The 23,052-nt window shown below is 48.4% G+C and overlaps 1 protein-coding gene, 2 long non-coding RNA genes and 1 pseudogene across 3 annotated transcripts; 2 read left to right on the forward strand and 2 right to left on the reverse strand.

Annotated features, from left to right (window-relative positions):
• Nucleotides 1–572: 572 nt before the first annotated feature.
• LOC121100210 lies at nucleotides 573–12,109 on the reverse strand. The gene is made up of 3 exons (XR_005831946.1): nucleotides 7,461–12,109; nucleotides 2,792–2,892; nucleotides 573–1,145 (listed from the first exon to the last, which is right to left on the reverse strand). It is a non-coding gene; the product is annotated as an uncharacterized LOC121100210 (long non-coding RNA).
• On the forward strand, nucleotides 5,814–6,761 carry LOC121100211. The gene is made up of 2 exons (XR_005831947.1): nucleotides 5,814–5,906; nucleotides 6,042–6,761. It is a non-coding gene; the product is annotated as an uncharacterized LOC121100211 (long non-coding RNA).
• Nucleotides 12,110–12,336: 227 nt separating the features above from the next.
• LOC103656582 lies at nucleotides 12,337–13,309 on the forward strand (annotated as a pseudogene).
• A 5,761-nt stretch (nucleotides 13,310–19,070) lies between these two features.
• Nucleotides 19,071–22,905, reverse strand: CUNH15orf48 (chromosome unknown C15orf48 homolog). Its single transcript, XM_008683996.2, has 5 exons — nucleotides 22,808–22,905; nucleotides 22,629–22,690; nucleotides 22,373–22,458; nucleotides 21,386–21,446; nucleotides 19,071–19,460 (listed from the first exon to the last, which is right to left on the reverse strand). Exons 2-5 carry the CDS (start codon nucleotides 22,662–22,664, stop codon nucleotides 19,392–19,394), a joined length of 252 nt encoding a protein of 83 aa, XP_008682218.1. The 5' UTR covers nucleotides 22,665–22,690; nucleotides 22,808–22,905; the 3' UTR covers nucleotides 19,071–19,391.
• Between the last annotated feature and the right edge of the window lie 147 nt (nucleotides 22,906–23,052).

Below are 23,052 nucleotides of genomic sequence, written 5' to 3' on the forward strand. Positions count from 1 at the left end.
TTTTTAGATAACGTTGAACAATTTTTCAAAGTTGTGTCCGTTTGCATTTTCTCCAGCAGTGTGTGAGAGTACCTGTTGCCCCACGTTTTTGCCCAATTCAGTATTGTTAGCCTTTCCGTTTTAACTATTATGGAGGGATGTGGTGGTAGTTCATTGTGGTTTTAATTTGCATCTCCCTGATGCAAACTGCGGTGAATTTCCCCCCCTAGTGGGTAAAATCTGAATTACTCGGGAGATTTTTTTTTTTTTTTTTTAAACATATTCAGTCTTCCACTATACTTGGGCCTTTCTCCACCTCTCTCCTCCCCCAAGAGACTAAGATATAAGAAGTTGACCATCTTTCATAAATCTATTGTCCATTGGATATCCTCTTTCATGAAGTACCCCCTTAAAAGTCTCTTGCTCGATTTTCTCTTTTTAAGATACACATGTATGTATGTATGTATGTATTTACTTGAGAGAGAGACAGATACAGAGAGAGTGAGATAGAAAGTGCGAGCAGGGGGAGGAGCAGAGGGAGAGGGACAAGCAGACTCCATGCTGAGCACAGAGGCTGTCTCGGGGCTTGATCCCAGGACCCTGAGATCACCACCCGAGCTGAAACCAAGAGTCAGATGCTTACACAACTGAGCCACCCAGGCACCCCTCTTGCTCATTTTTCTACTGTATTCTTTATATTAATTTTTAAGAGTTCTTTACAGACTCTGACGCAAATCCTTTGTTAGTTACACCTGTTGTTGCACGCATCTTTTCCACCTTTTAACTTTCAAGTCAACTCATTTTCACCTATGTGAACAGGCAGCTCAATGCAAGTTCCATTTTGTCCTACTCAGAAGTGACCAGTAGATGGCAACCTAGTCCCACATCTGAGCCTTCCACGGACTATGCCTGAATTTCAGCTAAATCTCCCAAGATATTTTACAAGTAAGCAACATTAATGGGTGAGAAATCAAAGTTTAAACTATTATGCAGCTACATGGAATACAGATAGGACTGGGTTTTTTGAAGGGAACAACACATTAATCTTTTCTGCTCAGAATAAAGGAATGAAAATGTCTTTACCAGAAGGCAGAAAAGCAGGGGTGAGGCTGTCCTCAGGCAGGGGAGCACCAAGCCAAATCCTGGAAATACCCTCTGAGAGTAACCTGCAGGCAGAAAAAAAAAAAAGAATAAGTACCATGCACGGCATTCGGATACTGTCTCACTCTTTACAGAAGGCAGGTACCCGCTAGCACAGGGTCTGAGAGGACAGCAGGACTGGGATTGGTGAAGGCGTAGAGAGATTTCTCCACCTCCTCTCCCTTATTCCTTTTTTTTTTTTTTTCCATTAGTTATATCTTATGATTGCTGAAAACTGCCGTGATGGGTCTCAGAAACCTGGTGGGAAACGAGCCCACTCGCTGTGATGGAAACTGCGTTTGTAGGGTGAACCTGTTTGAACCGTGAGGCCTCGAAGGTGATGAGGGGCCGGCCCACTCTGCCTGCACTCAGAGTGGAGGCTCCCCCTCGAGCTGCCCACACTCCGTCTTGGAGAGACCTTCCATCTTCCTTCTCCTCCCCAACCTCCCTCCCAGTGAATGAATAAGTGAGTGAGTGAATGAATGAATGAATGAATGAGTGAATGACAAGGTCCCAGCCTTCCTGAGCTTAAAAAGCAGAGCATATAAACCCCACACCCAAAGGAAGGCCCCAGCGAGAAGGCAGAAGCACTACTAGTAAGCAGAGCAGCTCCTCCGAGAGGGAGCTAGGAGGGCGCCTGGTGATGAGCTGTGATTTTGGACACGGGGAAGGCACCTTTAGCCAAGTGAAAGACATCAACCAGGGACTGAGACATATTTGGGATGTGGTAGGTGACCCCTTTCCTTCAGCCTCCACAATAGTCACTGACAGGAACAAGGAGCATCAGGCTAGAGAGTCGCCTCATTTCCTGGGGTGGCCAAGACTGTTGCGTGTCATCACCTCTGATGTCACCAAGACCTAGGGCAAAGACTGACACCTTCAGAATGTGTCCAGTGATCTCACCGGTGCTTTTCATTCTCGCTGTTGGCGAAGTGAGCCCAGGTTGAGTTAGCAGCCCTGAAGCTCTCTTCCGTCCCACAGCCAGTCAGACCCAGCACTACCCACCTTGCATTGCAGCCCATAATAAACACACAAAAGGCTCTATTCTCTTTTGTTTTCTTCATTGCTCAGAAAGCAGGCTTGCCCCATCATCCCCAATGTGGAAGTCCCAGCCTTCATGAGATTTCACATCTTCAAAAACAGAGGGCATTGCGTCACTCAAACTTTCTGGCTCTGGGCTGCCAGGGTAGGAGTCCCGAGACCGGGCTCTGGGTAAGCACAGGGCCCGGGGGTCCAGGACCAGGAAAGCACACGTCTGCAGGTGGGAAGGGTGCTGAGGCTCTGCTCCCTCTGGGTCTTACTATAAACAGGGACGCTGAGGCTCACTGCCCATCACCTGCCACCCAGACTCACGGCGCCCAAGGGAGAGGATGCCGGAGGAGATCCACATTGGTGGAAATGTCATCCCCTAAAATTTGGCGTTTGGAGTCTCCCCCTTTCCTCCTGGCCCAGGTAGCACTTAGGGGTTTGCTGGGGCCAGTCTGTACTGCCTCCCAGAGCTAAGGAATGTGGCAAACCAGTTGTTAAACAGCCATTATTTTAAAAATTAAATTATAAAAACTTACAAGAAAATTAAAAAAAATTTTAAAAAGCAATAAATACTCAAAATTCCTCATTTCCTACTTAATTATAGGTTGTAATTATACACGCTCTTGAGACTATCTCCACCTACCGTGTCTGCGTGGCGGGAGTATTACAGGAAAGTGTGATACCGTGTGCTCTACACTGCACGTCTCGTCCCAATTCTGCATTCAGCCGTGTCATGTTAGTAGCCTGAAATTGGTCACAGCGGGAATAGTTACACCACAGAAATCAATAAATGCCACCCATCAGGGCTTTTTGCCCCAAGTGCCTGTTAGACATTTGCTGGCACCCCACCGTACCCCCCCAACAGCTTGTGGAAGCTGGTGTGCAATGGGGGACAGCCAGCTGGCCGGGTGTCCCCCGCTGCTGCCAGCCTGGGACCGGACTGTCCTCTCAGCCAGACCCGAAGGGGAGGAAGTGGAAGGGAACCCGCAAACATCCTTGACTCTCCCCAGGGCACCGCAGGGAAGGGCCTGGCTCCCTGGGGGGGTGCCCCGGACTATCTCAGGAACTCAGGAGGGTGAGGAGGTCATGAGGGTGATAAGCAGAAACGAAAGACTACAGAGTTGAGGACGGAGTCCAGCACGGCCCACCGGAGTTGAACCCTGGGGAGCTGTGGTTTCAGGGAAGGCTCTCCGGAGCTGGTGGCTCTCCCTGGCAGTAACAGTGGGTAATAATAATGAGGAGGGTGGTGGGGACAAGAGGAAGTCACAGCCCCCCCCCCCCCCCCGTGCTGAGGGAGGAGCTGCTGGTGCTTCTCCAGCCCTCACTCATCCCTCAGTCCCCTCCTTAAAAGTCCTTTTCTCTGGGGCATCTCGGCCCTCCTTTCCACATCTAGCCACACTCTTGTTCTTTCCAGAACCTGCCATGGCTGGAGACACCTGATTTCTTTCTTTTCTTTTTTAAGTAGGCTCCACACCCAGCGTGGAGTCAGTGCGGGGCTTGAACTCATGACCCTGAGATCAAGACCTGAGCTGCCATCAAGTAGATGCTTAACCGCCTGAGGTATCCAGGCGCCCCCCCCAACCCCCCAACCAATATCCGTCATGAACCGGATGTCCCACAGATACCCAAACGTATCGCCTAGTCCTCCAAACCTGCCGCTCCCCACAGGCTCCCATCTCAGGGAGAGGCAGCACTGAGTGTCAGCTGCCAAACCTAGAAGGCCTTCCTTGCTCAGCAGGCCTCACCGCCCAGGGAGCACCCCCCCATCGCGCCTCCCACATCCCTCTTCCTTCCCCAGCCTGCCTCCCAGGCCGCCAAACACTGCTCCCCAAACTGAAATGTCTTTTTCTTGCATGTGCCCCATGTTTTAAAAGATGCCCATCACACTGTGTTTATTAAATAGTAATACCACCCTTAGAGTTGTACGTACAATTTCCAGTCAGAATTTCATCCATTAAACACCCACCGAGGAGTGCTGCGTGCTGGGCACTGTGTCAGGCACGAGGGATGCGAAGGTGACTAGAGCCAGCTCCTGGCTCCCCAGGGCTCACGGCCTACTTAGCGGAGAGTCACATAAAGACATCATAAATCATAACAATGCCTGGAGGTAAGGATGGTGATGGCGTGTGCGCAGTCTTACGGGACTTCCGTGGTAAACCTCTGCCAGTCTGGGCACCCCGCCGGCCACCTCAGTCTCCCTCACTCCTAATGTCCACGTGCTCCTAGCCTCCCTGACCTCTCAAGGCTGGGCAGTCCCCTCACCTCCACAGCCGTGGCTGGATTCAGGGCACCAGCCTCTGCCACTTGGCCTCTGTCTCCAGCCATTCTCCAGGCAAAGCCAAAAAGGGATTCCTGACCGCTGACCAAGTCGTTCCCCTATTTAAAACCTTCAGTGGCTCCCTATTGCCACCAAGATAACATCCAAACTCATTAGCACAGCTTCACAGCCCTTTCTGGCTTGATCTCACATTAACGTGAGAATTATTTCCCATTTACTTGTTCCGTAATACCGGTTTCCTCGACCCCTTGCTCTGTGCTAGGCGTTGTGCGGGACGCGGGAATTCTGCAGAGAATCTAACACGCGCCACTCCCTCTCCTGGAGCTTGTGGTCTCGCAGGGGTACAGATAGAAAAGAGACGTATACGGATAGTTGAATGTTGTTGTGAGTGCAGGAAAAGAAACGTTTCCACGTCCCCTGTCTGCTCCTGCCACAATCGCGTCTCTGCCTTCTGCCTACGCAGCTTCTTTTCCCGAAATGCCTCTCTCCTTCAGTTGGCCAAATCCCTCTAGCTGTCCAGGTCTCAGCTCAGGGGCCCCTCCCCTCTCAGAGTCTTCCCGGAACCTTCCAGCTGGTTGCACGAGATCCTGCTTTCACTCCCGTGAGAGTGCAGAGCCCACAGTGAGCTCGGGACTCAGCGCTGTCAACTCTCAGTAAGTGCTTGCTGTGCGAATGCCCACCCGGTCTTTTAATCCCTCCATGCCTAAAACGGTGTTTGCATTTTAAAAAACTATGAAGTTTATCTTACTATTATGTTTTCAGAAAAATGGTGGAGCTTCATGCTAATAAAGGTATAAGGAAATATTTCTCAAAACAAGGATGCGTGTGAACCTGAGGACTTCACCGCGACTATGACTAAGCAGGAGGCAGGGCTGGTCCCCCGGAGGCCCAGCGAGGTGTGGCAGCCGAGGGGAGGGGAAGCGACCCGCTGCCCAGCCCCGCTTTCCTCAGGCTCTCGGCCCAGGGTCCTGGCTGACCTTCCACTATCCCCCACCTCCCTAACCCCCTGGAGCCTGGTATCTGCCCCTGGGCTTAACTCCCGAGCTACGCTTTGCTGAGGGACAGAGAGGCGGCTGGGAAGGGAGGGGAACCCCCACAGGGGCTGGAGCAGTTGGACCCCAGCTGCATTCTAGCACTTTGCCCTGGGCAGCCTCACCCCAGCATCTGGGCTCCCGTCTGCTGGGCCTGGCCGGGAACTCCACTCCCCGGCGTGCAGTCCGGGTCCGGGCGCTGAGGCCAGTCTCCCAGCAGCAGAGGTGAGCCTTGGCTCCCACCCGCTCTCAGAAGCCTCCCGCCCGCTCTGGAGGAGGCTTCGTTCTGTCTGAAAGTTCCCACCTGCAGCTGCTTATCCCCCAAATCCCAAGCTGCTCCTGAGCTCCCTCTTGCCACAGAATCAGAGCTGGAAGATCACCTGGCCCGCGCCCTGCGTTTCACAGCGGGCGAAACTGAAGGGCATCAAGTGTCCAAGGTCCCAGAGCCGGTAAGGGCAGAGTCGTGCTTTCAAACAAACGGAAAGGGCAGCGTCCCGACTCCCAGCCAGCCCAGGGCCCCTTCCACGAGGCCGCCCCGGCGTTTCCAGCTGGTCTGACCCCGAAAGTTTGCCTCCACCAAATAGAAACGCTCAGGAATCATGGCTGCCCCACCTACACCCTCTTGCACACCCGCTGTCCTTCATCTGACCTTCCGACCCAGAAGTGGGGGCAAAGCTTAGCCCCACCCGGCAGGCCTCTCCCAGGCCGGGACAGGAGGAGGGGCTGCAGGGACAGCCAGCCTCAGGACTCACCGGAGGAAGGAGTGGCTGCCTGGTGGCTTTAAAGAAAGAAACCAAGCACAGGTGTGCTCTGTTTACCTCCCCGGCTCCCAACATGGCTGCGCCCTCCCTGCCTGACAGGGTAAAGCTCCGGCCTCTGAGCCCAGCCCTCAAGCCTCGGCCATTCGGCCATTCGGGCTGCAACCTGCTCGTCCAGCCTCACCTCCCACCAGTCCCGACCCCAAGCTCTCTCCTCTCATAGCAAAACATCCTCAGTCTACACCACACCCTCCAGGCCTCCCTGACTTTGTTCCCCCTGCCTTTAATGCCCTTCCCTGCCTCTCCATAGAGCAAGCTCCTTCTCATTAGACCCAGCTCAAAGGTCATGTCCCATCCTCCGTGCAGACATGTCCCCTTTCCCCCTGCTCCCCCCCAGGGTACTGGGAGGACATCCGTGCCACCTTTATAGCATAATAAAGAAAACACAAGCCCATGAATCTGTGTTCTCACTAGACTCTCAGCTCCTCAGTGACAGCACTTGTGTCTTTATCTTCAAATTCTTAGAGCCTGGCACATAGTAGACACTCAAAAAAAAAAAAAAGGAATAAATGGCTAAACAAAATCTGTATATGGACCCTGGATTTATTCCAGAGCTAAATTAGGAAGCCAGTGTCAATGTTACACAAGAATCCCGTTCCAGCTCATTGATTCAACCCATATTTATTGAGGACTGTTACGTGCAAAGCACTGAACAGGGTACTAGAAACTCAAAAGCTGGAGTAGACTCAGGAATTTACAGTTTGGGGGTACAGAGAGGCAGGGAAGAAGACTAGTTGGAAGGAAATGACTGGCCTGACTGACCTGGTGTAAGCAGGTGAGTGCATTTATTCCTTTGTCAGCTTTACGACATAAGCACTTTTATTATTATGCCCACTACACAGATGAGGAGACTGAGGCTTTCACAAGTGGGAAGACTTGCAATGGCATAACTAGTAAGTCATGGGGGCAGGACCTGAGCCCAGGCTGCCCCCAAATGCCACATGCCCAAACATAAAGCTCTGGTATAAGTGTTTTCTTAATTCATGACCTGCAACATCGTCTGCCTGCCGCAAGCACCTGGAGAGCTTTGAAGAGCACGGGTGCCCACCCTGGTCCCACCGAGAGGTTCTGATGTAATTGATGTGGGGTGCAGCCTGGGCACCGGGGGTTCTGATGTGCAGACAGCACTGGGAACTCCTGCTGAAATGAGGGAGTCCAGCGCCCGGTGTGTAAGGGGAGACCCACCTGCAGTGGAGATGCTCCTGGTTGGGTCAGGGTCCTGTTCCTCCAGACACGGAGCTTTCTTGTCCCCGTGGGAGGGGCCCCAGACGATGTAGGCGGGGCTGGCACTTCCTCCCTGGCATTCACTCGATGTCTCACCAGTTCTGACCTTCCTGTAGCACTGGAGTTGCCAAAGACAACTTACTGGGGAAATTCCATGGTTTCCATGTGGGGGCAGGGGGGCATGAGTTCTCCAGGCTGCCCGCCACCCAGCTTTCAGTATGAAGGAGCCAAGATCTGTGGGTCACACTGAAGATAGCTGATGTGAGTGCCCTGGTGATGGCTGGTGGGCTGCAGGCCAGAGTGATGGAAACACACCCCCACACGTCCCGGTAGAGTGGGGAGAGGGCTCCTGGGCCCACCGTCTGACAACTCAGACTCAGCAGCCACTGGAGCCCCTGCACTTGTAGGTTCCAAGGCACCGTGAGGATCCCCAGAGCTAGCGGCGCCAGGCCGTGCGGCTGCAGGCAGCAAGCTGGGTTTTTTCCCTTCTCAAGCCCAGGCGGTGACTCAGGGAACAAATACTGAAAGCAGACAGTGACCTCGGCATCTTGCCTAATTGGGAGCATGACCTTGCCCCAGAACCCTCTTAGGGGCCCAGGGCCCGGTGGGATGGAAACTGGCAGCATGGCATAGGCATACGGAGTCTACAGGACACTGCCCTCATTTGCTGGGGGCCCCGAGCCCCTTGTTCCTCACAGAGGTGCTGGCAGCACGATCTCATCTGATCTGTACCACAGCACTTGGGGGGCAGCTCTTCGATACAGCAAGCTTGGGGCTTCCCGAATTCACACAGTCCCTTGGGCTCCTACCTGGAGGGTCCAGGGACAACAGACTCGGACCATCTCTGAGATCTCTCCCGATGCTGGACTTCCTGCCTCTCTAGTTCCAAGTCGTGATTCACTTCTGCCCGACTGTGAGAAGCCATCACTCAGAGTCTGGTCTTCTAATCTTGGGGGCTAGGATGTGCCTCATGGCTTCACCCCACCACGGCCATAGGGGAAACAGCTTTGTTTACAGGAGGACAACAGAGGAAGGCATGAGAGCAGCCACAGCACAAGATGGGTCTCACCCCCAGCCTGCCCTTACTCTTATGGGTAGAGATCCTGTTTTCTTCACCCTTGTGTAGGCCCTCCCCGTGTTACCTAGCGCAGGACAGGGCACGTGGCAGGTGCTCCTCAAATGTTTTCGGAATGATGAAGCCCAGTGACGAATCTTTTTGCAAAGACTCATGCCATAATTGACCTTTGGCATACTTAACCTTGGGCATTTTAAGTACTCATTTATTGAACAAATATATATGACGAATGCCTGCTGTGTGCCAGGCACATGCCAGCTGCTAGTGAGTCCACGGCAAGCAAAACACCCAGCTCCTCACGGAGCTCCACTTTGGTGGGGGAAGAACTTAATTTCCCAAATCCACATACAATGACACTGCGATAAGGTTTCTGAAGAAAAGGGCCACAGGATTGTGGCAGTGCAGGGAGGCAGGTCTGCGCAGGAGTCAGACAAGGTTTGAGGAAGAGGTTTGCCCATTAATCCACCAACGATTACGGACCATGTTCCAGAGTTTGCTTAGCAAGATTCCAGGCACACCTTGCCTGGTTGAGTGACTCTCCCCCTCCCCCGGTCCTGAAGAACAAGAGGAAAACCCGAGTCTTCTCACTGCCCCATCCTTACTCAATGCCAACTCAGGCTCCATGTTTTCCGGTCAAGAGGAAAGAGGATTTTTGTTTTTTTATGCAAAGCAGCTTAAACTGAAACTGACCTCACGGAGGAGGAAATGAGCCAACTTTCCAGGAACCTCGGGACACGCCCAGATTGCCCAACAGTGCAGGGCAGTGCAGCCCAGACCCCTCCCAGGCCCCTTCTCCAGCCGCAGGACCGGAGGGGACGCCCTCCTCAGTGCCAGCTCCTCTAGAGCCAAAGGTCCACAGGGGATGCCCCCAGATGGAAACTTGGGCAGGGGCAGCGCAGGGCGAGGGCCAGGGCAGGCCTGGAGAAGTGACCCTGGGACTAGCCAGCTGAGGCTCAGAGACCAAACTGTCAACCATCGGGAGATGGCTGATGCCTGTTCCCTTGGAGGCTTTGCGTCTGAGCCACCCTCAGGGCTTTTCAGGGCTCTTGGCTCATGCTAATGGTCCTATTGGCGCTGGACAGGGGCTGTCTCGTCAGCGTGGCTTCTTTCTGGCTTTCTGCTCAGCTCGCTTTCTCTCTCCTGACTGGCTTCTCTCCATGTCTACTCCCTCAGTAACATGGGGTGCCAGTGGCCCTATGATGGCTTCTCAGTCTTGACTTTTCTCCCCAGGTTGTGTGCCTCTGACTGTTAACTCCTGTCTGCCTCTTCCTTTAAGCTCCGGGGAGGGTCTGACCAGCCTCCTAAGCCTTTGCAAGCCAGGCCTCCTGAGGGTCTTTGAGAAGGGGGCTGGGAATACCACGGGCCCTCAAATAATCTAATCTCACCCCCTCTCATTCTCTCTCCTTCCTGCCAATCAAATTGGTTTTCCTTTTGGATGTACAGATAGCTACTACACCCTCACAAATTCTTCCTGACTCCATGGCTTAGGACATAAGCTCTGTGCTGTTTCTCAAGCTTTGTACCGCCAAAGAAACACCCTTTCTCTCCTAGCATGTCGCACATATACGCACCCTGGCTTGCGGGCTGTGGTCTCAGCTCTGGATTTTTTTAAAGATGTATTCATTCATTCATTCATTCATCCATTCATTCATTCATTTATGGGGGAGGGGCAGAGGGAGAGGGAGAGAATCTCAAGCAGACTCTTCGCTGCTCTGCAGAGCCCAACGCAGGGCTCCATCTCACACCCCTGAGATCATGACCTGAGCCAAAACTCAGAGTCAGAGGCTTGGCCAACTACGACACCCAGGCGCCCCTTGGCTATGGATTTTGAAGCCTGATCTTCATGGAAACTTCTTTGTTCTAGACCAGAACTTCTCAAACTTTAGCTGTGTGTAATAACCTGAAGGGTTATGTGTTAAAACACAGACTCCTGGGCCTTCCCTACCCCAGAGATTCAGACTGAGTCAGCCTGGGGCACAGTCCCAGGTGATGCCGTTGCTGCCAGTGGAACTGACTGCCCTGGGAGTAGGTGGGTGCTCGCACCTGCAGCCCTCCCCCTGAGGCAAGCAATGCTCCCTGCTTACAACTGGAGGGGAGCAGATCAATGAGGAAATGAGGCAGCCATGTAATAGCACAGTGAAAACGTTTCTAAATATTAACCTGCCACACAGGCCTACTCCTGAGATGAATCTCCCTTTGCAAAACAAGGTTCCGAGAAGTTAGGAAGCTTGTCCCATTCACCCAGCTCTTGACTGGCAGAACCTGGAGTCAGAACCTGTCTGTTTGCTCCTGGCCCACTGTGTCAGCCGGGCAGCCACAGTAACATGCGATTCAATTGTCCCTGGAGGAACCGCTACCATCGGTCCTGATAAGGGTGGTCAGTGGTGTCACCTCTGCAAAGAAATGAGGACGTTCTCAAAGGCACAAGCATCTACCCACACGCCTGATAAATGCACTGCTCCTCGGGTTAAGTGGCAGACCAGTGTGACCGAGCAGGCGGCCAGCGCAGCCCTGCTGGGAGAGGCGTTCCCACCCGGGTCTTCCAGGCCTGGCTTGACCTGCTCTCCTGAGAGCAAGAGTTCCACATGGCTCAGCCCCTGGCAGAATTCCCCACGAGTTACCAAATGTTACAAGGAGCAAAGAGCTTCGACACCACGCTCAAAGTGTGGCACCCGGACCAGCACCACCAGCCTCACCCGGGAACGTGTTAGACACCCAGGTGCTTGGGTCCCACCCTGGATACACCAGAGCAGAAATTCTGGGCTTAGGGCCCAGCAATCCACATTTAACACGCCTTCCAGGAGATTCTGATGTACAGCTGAGAACCACTGTTCTACTGAGAGAATGAGGCAGATTGCTGGTGCAGGACTGGATCCGGTGACATGGCGGGTTCCGGGCTCTCGGGCCGAGCTCTCACACACACCCGTGGCAGCGCAGTCGGGGAAGCATATGCCAACCCAGCTGTGAAGTCAACCTAACTTCTGCTTCACTTGGTTACAGCCTGGCCCCGGAGAGGATTTACTGCCAGCATAGTCTTGTTGCTATGGTAACTCTTGTACCCCGGGGCCCTTCCTCTGTGGGGGGTAATGTTTGTGTCGCTTAGACACTAGGTAAACCCGGCGCCCGGACTCTGCTCCCAGGTCTCTGCACGTAGGGAAGCCTATTTGTTGCCCCTGCAGGGACAGACTGAACTAGAAGCCCTGGTCCAAGGGACCTTGTTAGTGTGTTTCTTACAATCTTCAGCAACGTCCAATTTCTTGTTTCCAGAAAAAAAAGCAAATCAAATGTAATTTATAGGGTAAGGGATTACCTCATATGGTGGGAAAAAAATACGTCAACCTGCCTTATTTCTTGAGGTAAGATCACAAGTTAATGTGGAGTGGATTCTTTTTTGTTTTTGAAGGGGGAGGCAATAATTCATATACCATAAAATTCACCCTTTTTGAGTGTACAGTTTGGTGGGGGTTTTTCAAAGATTTATTTATTTAGGGGCGCCTGGGTGGCGCAGTCGTTAAGCGTCTGCCTTCGGCTCAGGGTGTGATTCCAGCGTTCTGGGATCGAGCCCCACATCAGGCTCCTCCGCTATGAGCCTGCTTCTTCCTCTCCCACTCCCCCTGCTTGTGTTCCCTCTCTCGCTGGCTGTCTCTATCTCTGTCAAATAAATAAATAAAATCTTTAAAAAAATTTTATTTATTTATTTATATTATATATACATATATAGAGAGAGAGAGAGATGGAGGACAGAGCATGCGGCTAGAGGGGCAGAGGGAGAGAGAGAATCTTGAGCAGACTCCCTGCTGAACACAGAGCCCGATCCCGTAAACCTGAGATCATGACCTGAGCCAAAATCAAGCCTCAGATGCTTTACCCACTGAGCCCTTCAGGTGCCCCAGTTCCGTGGGTTTTAATTTAAAAAGTGCCACAAAAGGGGGGACTGGAGGGGTAACAAGATGGCAGCGGAGATGGTGGAACTGCAAGCTGCCGAACTAAAGCAGAATGTCTTGCTCGTGGTTTGGAGACCAAGGGAGTAAGACAAGATCTCACCAGCATGCTCCCGGCATATCTGGAAGCGCACGCTGAGGAGGAGGCAGATGAAGACGTAGTGGAGGTGAAACGGGAAGAACCACCTGTCCAAGAGGATGAACCCCGAGACGGCTGCTGAGGTGGCAGCAGAGAAGAAGGGGGTCAGAATGACTTCTGAGATACCACAGGCGGAGAGGCTGCAGGAGAGAGCCGACGGTTCCGTACCAGCGAGCTTGGAGAGTAGGAAGGCTGCCCGGATTTCTTCAGTTCAATTCAAAGGCCTGTCATGGGACGCGAAGACTATGGTTAACCCGGATCAGCTGAAGAGAAGAGCTCGAAGATTTGGTTGGCATCATCTCCAGAAAGCCTGAAGATGATGAGAAGCGGAAAAAGAGGAAGGAGCGATTTGGGACTGTCACAAGCTCCGCTCGAACAGGGACCGCAGAGGATCCAGACGAAGAGGGCAGAGCGCTGTGGGATCGCCTGAGGAAAAGCGCCGCATGCTTTGTCTTCTCCGGGGGTTCCCATCTCTCTGGCGTGTCTTGGTCACGTACGCACCTAAACGCACAGTCACGCGCCTGCGTCCTGCCTCGCAGCGAGAGAGCGCGGGCCCGGCGACATCCGGGAACTCCAGCAGCAGTTTGACTCATCGCTGTTCCAACCACTTGAAGGTGGTTGGTCTTGCGTTGTTGCTTTTTTAAATATTATTTTGCTTGTTAATAAAAAAACAAATAGAAAATAAAATAATAAATAATACATACATATAAATAAATAAATAAAAAGTGCCGCAAGAGAACTTTCTGGGGTGATAGAAATGTTCAGTAGCTTCTTTCGCATGATGCCTTCATGGACGTGTACAATGATCAAACCTCTTCTAACTGAACCATTAAGACCTATTTTATTATATCCAAACGATACCTTAATTTAAAAAATAATTGTAAAAGTATATGGGGCCGGGACGCCTGGGTGGCTCAGTCAATTAAATGTCTGCCTTCAGCTCAGGTCATGATCCCGGGGTCCTGGAATCAACCCCAGGGCTGGCTCTCTGCTCAGCGGGGAGCCCGCTTCTCCCTCTGCCTGCTGCTCCCCCTGCTTGTGCGCACGCGCGCTCTCTCTCTCTGACCAATAAATAAAATCTTAAAAACAAAATAAAATAAATGGTGCCACTTCAAAAAAATCTGAAACACTTAAAATCTGAGAAATGCTCAGTGGTTGACTCAATGAACTTGTCTCCAAATAAGAAGCAAACAACAGGCCCCGTTTGCCTTGTGGTACAGATCCATTTCTCCATTTATGTGGATAAGGAAAATTCAGATAAGCAAAGGTATTAGAAAATAAGTCAGGCTAACTTTCCCGAGGCAACATAGCCTTAACAAACATCGAGGAATAGTATCAACTTCACAATTACACACAGCTATGGAAAGGAAAAATCACATCTACTTGATGTAAATACAAAAAAGTGAAGTTTAATTTTTTAAACAGCATGCCCACTCTCCAAATAAGCAGTACTTTATTATATATGTATTGTAAGTCATGCCAAGGGAATGAGAAAGTTGGTTTTAGCAACTTTCTGCAAGTCTGCAAGAGTTTTAAAATTGGGGGTTTTCCTTAATTTTATTCTAATTCTTATTTTAAAGCTAAGTCGTATGCACACGGGCAAATGATGGAATAAAACACCATCGAAACCAAACACAAAACTCTGGTTTCTAGAGAAAAATGGCATAATTACCTGAGACAACTTTCCACGCATGGGGAAAAGATATTATAAGGGCCGATGACCAGAAAAACGAATTTGATTTCTATAGCTCTCTTGGGTACATGCACTCAGCTCCCCCTGCCTTCTTTTTCAAACCCCATATCATCACTTTGAGTGTGAAAATATAGGTAATGTACTTGCGTGAATATAGTGATTATTAAAATACACACATTTGTTGTCTCTAAGGATGTGCCTTTATATTATATAAATATAAATATTTTTGTTCTTATGTGTTTTCTGGATGTGGTTCATCTATGTGGGCATAGATGTAGGGGTTTTTATCTCTAGCTAGGTATTTGTGTAGGAGAGAGCCCAGGTGAGATGTATTTATCTATGGGCGTGTTTGTGCGCTCACCAAGGTTTGTAACTGGGGCGCTGTGCACCCAAGGTGGCCAGTCACTGGAGGGAGGGATGTGTGAATTGCAAACAGGCATGTTCCCACCTACAGGAGAATATAATTTTAAATACATTAAGACCCTTCCACTTTACAGAGATAATAATTAAACAAAAAAGAAGAAGAAGAAGAAGAAGAAGGAGGAGGAGGAGGAGGAGGAGGAGGAGGAGGAGGAGGAGGAGAGGAGAAGGAGGAGGAGGAGAAGGAGAAGGAGGGAACACTTTTTGAACAACTAGTGCTGTCCCCGTGAAATACCAGTCTTGGTACTTTACTGCCTCACGTAATTTTCACAACTAACCTAAGCGGGTAAAAACTAACCCAGCTCTTTATCGTTGAGGAATCTGAGGCTTGTCCAAAGCAACATAAGTGAAGCGGCAGAGCAGTCTGATTCCAGAGCCTGTAATTTTACTCTCTACCAGAAAGTCTCAACTGAACTGTGAGGCAAGCTTCTCAAGGGGGAAAAAAATGATGAACGAGTATTTTCACTAGACCTCACGCCAGTTTCCGGTCATATGGAATGTGATTTTAACTTTATTTCTTTCTTCACACCTTATTTTCACATAAGAGAGAATTATAGATGTTTGCTTAAGGCTGAAGGCCTAAAATTGAAAGGACTCTGGGCTTTAGTTTAATTGCAAACTGGAAAAATCTAACCTGGAAGAGTGCTCCTCCCCTCTGGGCCCCAGGACGCACTTCCTGGGTCCCCCCTCCCCATCCCTGCAACCGCTTCTCTCAGAACCCATTGGGACCAGATCCTCCCCCTCTGCCCCTCCTGTTTCCTGGGGACGTTCTTCTCTGCGCAGCTTCACCTCGCTTTGACGCCCTCAGCGCTCGGCAGGCTGCCTTGTCCACGCCGTTGCTCTCAGCATCCCCTGGGTTGTCTCCAGCTCACACCCCTCGCAGTTCTCCAGAAGTAATCGACCTAGATCAGCTCACGGGACTTCCAAACGCAACAATTTCAAAGTCTAACTCATTTTCTTCCTTATCTACCCCTCCCTGCAACATGCCACTTTCTTCCTCCTATATTCTCCACCTTGGCACCACAACCCACCCACCTACCCCGGGGAGAAACTGGGCCGTCATTTTGGACATCCTCCATCTACATTCAATAAGCCTTGAGGTCTTCTCACCAGTGGCTCTCAAACGCATCCTCCTTTTTTCTATTCCCTCTGCCATTGCCTTGGTTAGCTAAGGTCCTCACCACCTGTTCCCTGGACCAGCACCCACAGCAGCTGCTCTCTGGCTTCCAGCCAAGAAGTCGCGCCAGTGTGCACGCCCTACCCTATTCGCTGTAGCCGACACTCCCGTCAGTAAACTGTATTCCCTCCTGCCACAACTTTAAACCCTTTCTGGTCCCTTTGTGCCTGCCCGCTAACAGCATAAAAGGGCCTACACATTCCATCTATCCCACTCTACACTCCAATACTAAATTCCACATATTAAACAACTTCAAGTTTCCAGAAGACATGCTATTTTAGCCTTCTATGCCCTGGCAAATACGCACTTCTACCTCATTTGAACTGCTAACTTCCGATGATTGGTTTTTCAAGAATCCACCTTCTTTGGGTGGCTTTCTTTCGTACCTCGTGCTTATTTCTCTCCTGTATCTTGTCCCTGTATCGCTCTGATTCGCTCATAGGTGCGTCTGCCTTTCCTACGTCAGATTCTTGAGGCCAGCACAATGCCTACCGCATAGTGAACGCTCCATAATGGGGCAATTTCTTAACTATTTAAATTTATATGAAATTATTATCATATCTCAAATTGAAAAAATTCAAAGGCCACATCCAAGGGAATCTTATCCAGATCAAACTCTGTTGGGATAGCCGTTCTACACAAGCTCCTTTGGAGTCCTGCTTATGACCACTATTTGTCAAGTACTCAGCATAACCACCTAACAACCAAATGCAGCAAGTGAATCTTGGATTGGATTCTGGACATAAAAATGCAGCTGTAAAGGACATTACAGTTACAGAAAATGGAAATGGATTGTATGTTATGGAATTCGTGTGAATCTTTTCAGGAATGGTAACGGTATTGCAGTCAGCTAGAATGTCCTTTCCCGAGGCATAAAAAACTTTATGAGGTCTGTACTTATTTTTTAGGAGTTCATTTTCTTTTTATTTATTTATTTTTGAGAGAGAGAGAAAGAGAGACCACGTGCATGTGCACACGAGGGGCGGGCAGGGGGCAGAGGGAGAGGGAGAGAGAGAATCTCAAGCAGGCTCCATGGAGCCTGACACGGGGCTTGATCTCCTGACTTGAGCCAAAATCAAGAGTTGTCCACTTAACTGACCGAGCCACCCAGGCACCCCTCAAAGAGTTCATTTTAATGGAACATAATAATATACAGAGAGATACAGCAAATGTGGCAAAATGTTTGATAAAAAGTATGAGTAATCTTTGTACTAATTTGCCAACTTCTCTGCATAGCTGAAATTTTTCAAAATAAAATATTTGGGGCAAATGCTAAGAACACAACCAAAAGGAAAATCAATAAATCTTTTGAAATTTAAGTATCAGTATTGCTCTTAAGGTTTCTCCCTCCCAAACCTGCTGCCTGGTACCTTCCACTGCCACGTTCACCCCTTAAAGCCACCGCATTTCAGTCAAGTTTGCATTTTGAAGTTAAAAGCCACAGTTACCCTTCATGAAACATCCTACAGTTTGCTCTCCTACTTGGCTAGCCTTCACAAAGCTGTTCATTTTTATTTGCCTAAATGGCACTATATTGCACTTTAAAAACCTAAGCAAATAAAACTGTGCTTCCAGCTGGTATGTGGACTACCTTGAGATCAACCACTGGAGCTTTTCATCTGGGAAACCCTGAGGTGCTAAGGAGTCACCGAGGTCGGAGGAATGGTCTGAGAGGCTTAAAGTCTCTAGCAAGAGCTGGTTATTTTTTATTGCCAGGAAGGGGAGAGGATAGCCCTTCTCTTAGATTTCTATTATATTCAGAAAGAAAAATTTTAAAGGCATTTATCGTTATTTAAAAGAGTTGATGAGGGGCGCCTGGGTGGCGCAGTCGTTAAAGCGCCTGCCTTCGGCTCAGGGCGTGATCTCGGCGTACCGGGATCGAGTCCCACATCGGGCTCCTCCGCTATGAGCCTGCTTCTTCCTCTCCCACTCCCCCTGCTGTGTTCCCTCTCTCGCTGGCTGTCTCTGTCACATAAATAAATAAAATCTTTAAAAAAAAAAAAAAGAGTTGATGAATTTAGATATATACCCAAGAGAACTGAAAACATATGGCTCCACAAAACCATGGACGTGGCAGTTCACAGCAATATTACTTATATAACAGCCAAAAAGTGGAAACAGTCCAAATGTCCATCAACTGATGGGTAAACAAAATCTGGCATAGCCATCCAGTGGAAAATCAGTCATAAAAAGGAATAAAATACGCATACGTGGCACAACATGGATGAATCTTGAAAACATTATGCTAATCAAAGGAGCTAGACACAAAGGTTACATAATGTATGATTTCATTTATATTAAATGTCCAGAACAGGCAAATCCATAAAGACTAAGTTTATCAATGTTTGTCTGTGGCTGGGAGCAGAGGGGTCAGGAATGAGGGAAGGACTGCCAATGGGTACAGGGTTCTCTTTGGGGGGATGAAAATATTCTCAAGTCAGATGGAGGAGATGGTTGTAAAGCTTTGTGTGAATATACTAAAAACCACTAAAGTGTGCACTTTACATCGATGAATACTATGGTATGTGAGTTATATCTCAATTAAAAAAAAAAGGTAATGGAAAGCAATTCCTACTCGGTCCCATTTTTAACAAGAGTCAAGGCGGAACCCAAGGGCATGCTGGGTTTGGTTGCACCTTCAGTCTTCAAGTCATCATTGGCCAGAGTGAAGTGGCCCCATCCTACAGAGTGCACACAAAGCTCTCCATTCCCCCCTCCCCAGCCCTCACGAGAGCACCTGTTAGCCTTGGCATCTGCAGGGCCCATTTTGGCATGCCCCACATTCCTACTCACCACCATAATCCCAGCGCTTCCTTCCAAGACCACCTGTCATTGCAAGTCTCATCCCCTATATCTTCTTCATTTTCCTCATTGTGCTCACCATTTTTTATTCATCTCCCTCCAATATTTGGTTTTATTCATTGCTTTATCTCACCGGCACAAGAACGGTGCACAGCTAACAGCAGGGGGCTCAATAAATTTCCGGTGAATGAGTACATTTGCAAGAAAAGTTTACACAGAAATTTGCACTGTGTAATATTTTAAAAATGAAGCTCCATGCTTCAAAATGTGTTTTTCTCCCATAAAAGAGCTTTCTCCTCCATTTAAAGATGTATCTTTAAGAAATCTCGCACAAGTAGTATTTTATTATAGACAATTTAGTTTACAAATCTTTATACACTTTAAGGAAAACATTCGGGCATCATAAACATAAAAACTTCAATGTGTAAAATTAAATTTACAAGAAAATAAACACAAACTTATTTTTGAACTATGTGGTTATTGCTACACTGCCTTTGTAAGTCCTATCCAGAGCCCAAAAATGTAGTCAAGCCCTAAAAATGTAGCAGAAGCATTTCCACACACTGGTATCCATCATCTAGTTTGTGCAGCAATGTTTCCACTAGATTCATAGAGTATTCTTTGGAAGAAAGAAGCAAGGGCTGGTCACTTGGTGGCCCTTCGGACTTTCTGCAATTCTTCAATGGGTTTCCACTGTTGGTTGATTGTTAGAAGCTTGGGGGGAAAAAAAGAAGAAGGAAAACACAAATTTTTTTAGGATCTGTCCTTCGTCCTCACATCCCTTTATGGGATTTGTCCACACTTCCCTTTGGAAAGAGCATCACCATAATATATGTAGTCAAAGAACCATCTCTCTCCATCACTAAAAACATGCACAAAACAGTAATATGGGCTCTAAATAGCCTTTGGGCTCCTGAGTGTTATAGGATCAGAAAGAAAGGTCATATGTATTTGCCCACTTTCACATAACAGGTTCTAGATTTCTAAGTTTCCCACAGCTTTATGTGAACAGTAAGTTCAAAAAGTGTGTCTGCTCCCGATGAATGCATGTGTAATGGTCCAGCACAGGAGCCTGGCACATAGTAGGCTCTTAACCAAACTTTCTCATTGTAATTACTCAGCAACGGTACAAACGATCTAAGTTATACAATAAGGGAAAAGGGGCAGAGCTGTGGACAGTCCTTGACTTCCAAAAAACTCAAATTCAGAGATTCTCATTTATCCTCACAAGTTTTCTATTACCCCAGGATCTAGGAGATGTAGGTGGGGGATTTTTGCTGTGTTTTTTTTTTTTTTAATTTAAAAATTGAATTCCAGTATCATTAACATACAATGTTATATTAGTTTCAGGCATACAACAATTCTTTACATTACTCAGTGCTCATGGCAAGTTCACTCCTTAATCCCCATCACCTATTTCCCCCATCCCCCGCCCAGCTCCCTCTGGTAACCACCAGTTTGTCCTCCAAAGTTAAGAGTCTGTTTCTTGGTTTGCCTCTTTTTTCCCCTTTCCTCATTTGTTTTGTTTCTTAAATTCCACATATGAGTGAAATCATATGGTATTTGTCTTGCTCTGACTTATTTTGCTTAGAGATGCAGGTAGTTTTAAAGATTCTAAATGTCCTTCATTAGGTCAAACTCTGCTATTTGAAAGTTTTGTTAAAAAAAAAAAAAGATTTCCTGACAGACCTAAGTAGTGTTAGTTCCAACAGACTCAATGTTACTTATTTCCAAAATATTTCACATGTTGGGGCACCTGGGTGGTACAGCGGCTAAGCATCTGCCTTCGGCTCAGGGCGTGATCCCGGCGTTATGGATCGAGCCCCACATCAGGCTCTTCCACTATGGGCCTGCTTCTTCCTCTGCCACTCCCCTTGCTTATGTTCCCTCTCTCGCTGGCTGTCTCTATCTCTGTCAAATAAATAAATAAAATCTTTAAAAAAAAATATTTCAAATGTTAAAAAATCTTTGCTATTGCGACCATTAGCTGATTTTGCTTAAAGAAAAGGCCACTCCTGTTTCCCGTTTCCTGGAGCTCCTGTTATTTATCACAACAGACCTTATATTAATTTTAGATAAATAATGGCTACAATGAGACAATGTATTACAATAATGATGAAAGTTAATATTGAGTAGGTACTCTGGGCCAGCCACTATGCTAAAGAGTTTTATGTATTTTACTTTTTTTAATCCTCTTAACTTTGAGGTACAGCCCAATTATTGAGCCCATTTTAGAGATCCTAAGAGCCTCAGAAAGGCCAGGTTGTCCAAAATCTCCCTTGAATAATGGAACAAGGATTTGAACTAGGATTTCCAGAACTCCACAGCGTTCCCTTCACCACTACACTAAGTGGCACTCTAAATGTGAAACGTATTAAATCCATTTTGCTGACGACGGTGCTAAAGCTCAGGCTAAATGTAAATCACTTTAAAACAAAATACTTACTTCAGAGAGAGCAGGGTCTGGGGGAGGGGCAGAGGGAGAGAAACTCAAGGGGACTCTGTGCTGAGCATAGAGCCCAATATGGGGATTCAATCCCACAACCCTGAGATCATGATCCGAGCAAAATCAAAAGTCGGACACTTGACCAACTGAGCCACCCAGGTGCCCCGTATACCACTTTTTAATGTAGCAATACCTTTCTAGGGACATTAGGATCCACAGTTTCCCAAGGTTCTGGATTTCTTTTCCGATCAATGCTAAAAATGAAAGAAAGCTGATTAAACACTAAAGTAAGTGAACTTAAACCAACGCTGACATTGGGTCTATAAACATGCTGGGCTGTCCCAGTTATCCAGACTGATAAACAGGCATTCATCCGTTAGTCCACTGAAACTGATGGAAGGTTAGCGTACGGGAGCCTCAGGGTTTGGCTCAAACTTTGAAGACCAATTCCTCGGCAGGGTAGAAGGTCTGTGTTCCCTCTGTTGGGCTGGATGGGAGAATGCTTCCATAAGCTGAAGAGTAATGGGTGTGGAAGTGCCAGGATAAGAACAAGCAAAAAATGTTCTTGCCCTGGTTTCTGGGGCAGGCAGAAGGGCCGGGCTTGAACTCTGCAGGTGGTGAACCGCACCTCACAAGTCCCCTCTGTCGGAGCCTGGCTTTACCCCCCTTGCCAGCCCTGCCCTTGGCCAAGATCAGTTCCAAGTTTTTCTCTTCCTCATATTCCAGGATACCTGGTATTTTATCTTTTTGTATCCAGAGCTGAGATTAGATTCACTGTAGACAACTGAATCTATAAACTACCACATTAGGAAAGATCTTTCTAATACACGGAAATTTAAAAATTTCATTAAAAGAATGATTAAACTTTGATGACATATATCCCAAAAGACCATTTAAGAACTTTAAAATTCAAAGCTTAAGTTAAAAAAATTACACTTTGCCGCAGAAGCGGAAGAGGGCCAATGGATGAAAGGATATTCAGATACAAGGGACAAATTGATTTTATTAGTACCATAATTTAACAGTCTCCTGGTACCAGGAAGCTTTCTAGTCCCCACTCCAAGTGCACGATTTGACATTCTTATCCTGGGGGTAAAACTAGGAAACTGACACCATGCATTTCATTACTAAGGTCAACCTAACACTGCTAAACATGTTTTTACAAATGATGCCTACTTACATCACATCAGTTTTCTGAAGGGAATATACAGCAAAAGACGAAGCTCCAACCGCTGCCGTGGTCATGATCAGCACCAAAGGAATAAGCTAACAGAGAACACGGTGAGGTAAATATCCCGATGTTTCAATGTGAAACATGTGAAATATAACAGAATAGCTAGCTATCATTTTATACTTTCTTCAAAATCCGCACCATCTTTTCATCTTTAAAAAGTAGTATTTTAAAGTCAAGAATTTCAATGGTCTTAAAAACTTACTTCCTTCTTTTTCCTCAGGAGTTGGAAAATGTTCATGATGACTTCAGTGTAGAATGCCAAATCTAGAATTTAAAAAAAAAAAAAACACAAAAAAAAAACCAAGATATTGAGCAAAAAACTTCTTCCACTAGGACCCAACCTAAGGCCAACCGGCCAACGGACTCCCCAAGGCAGCTCACCTGGGAGGCGGGGCCGGGCGACACGCGCGGACGATGCGAACGCCCAGAACCGAACTGGGTCACGGCGGCCGCACTTATATACCGACCACAAAAGATGGGCAGGGCCAAGGCACTCCGGTCACGCGGACCGGGCTGGGGGCGAGCGGGGCCTGACTCGCTTTCCCCGCTCCGCGCCCGGCTCCTGGGCGCCCTCTGCAGGACGTCCTGCCCGCGGACGCGACGCAGCCGAACGCGGGCACTGGCGC

Source organism: Ursus maritimus, unplaced genomic scaffold, assembly GCF_017311325.1.
Source record: "Ursus maritimus isolate PB19 unplaced genomic scaffold, ASM1731132v1 scaffold_35, whole genome shotgun sequence".
NCBI lineage: Eukaryota > Metazoa > Chordata > Mammalia > Carnivora > Ursidae > Ursus > Ursus maritimus.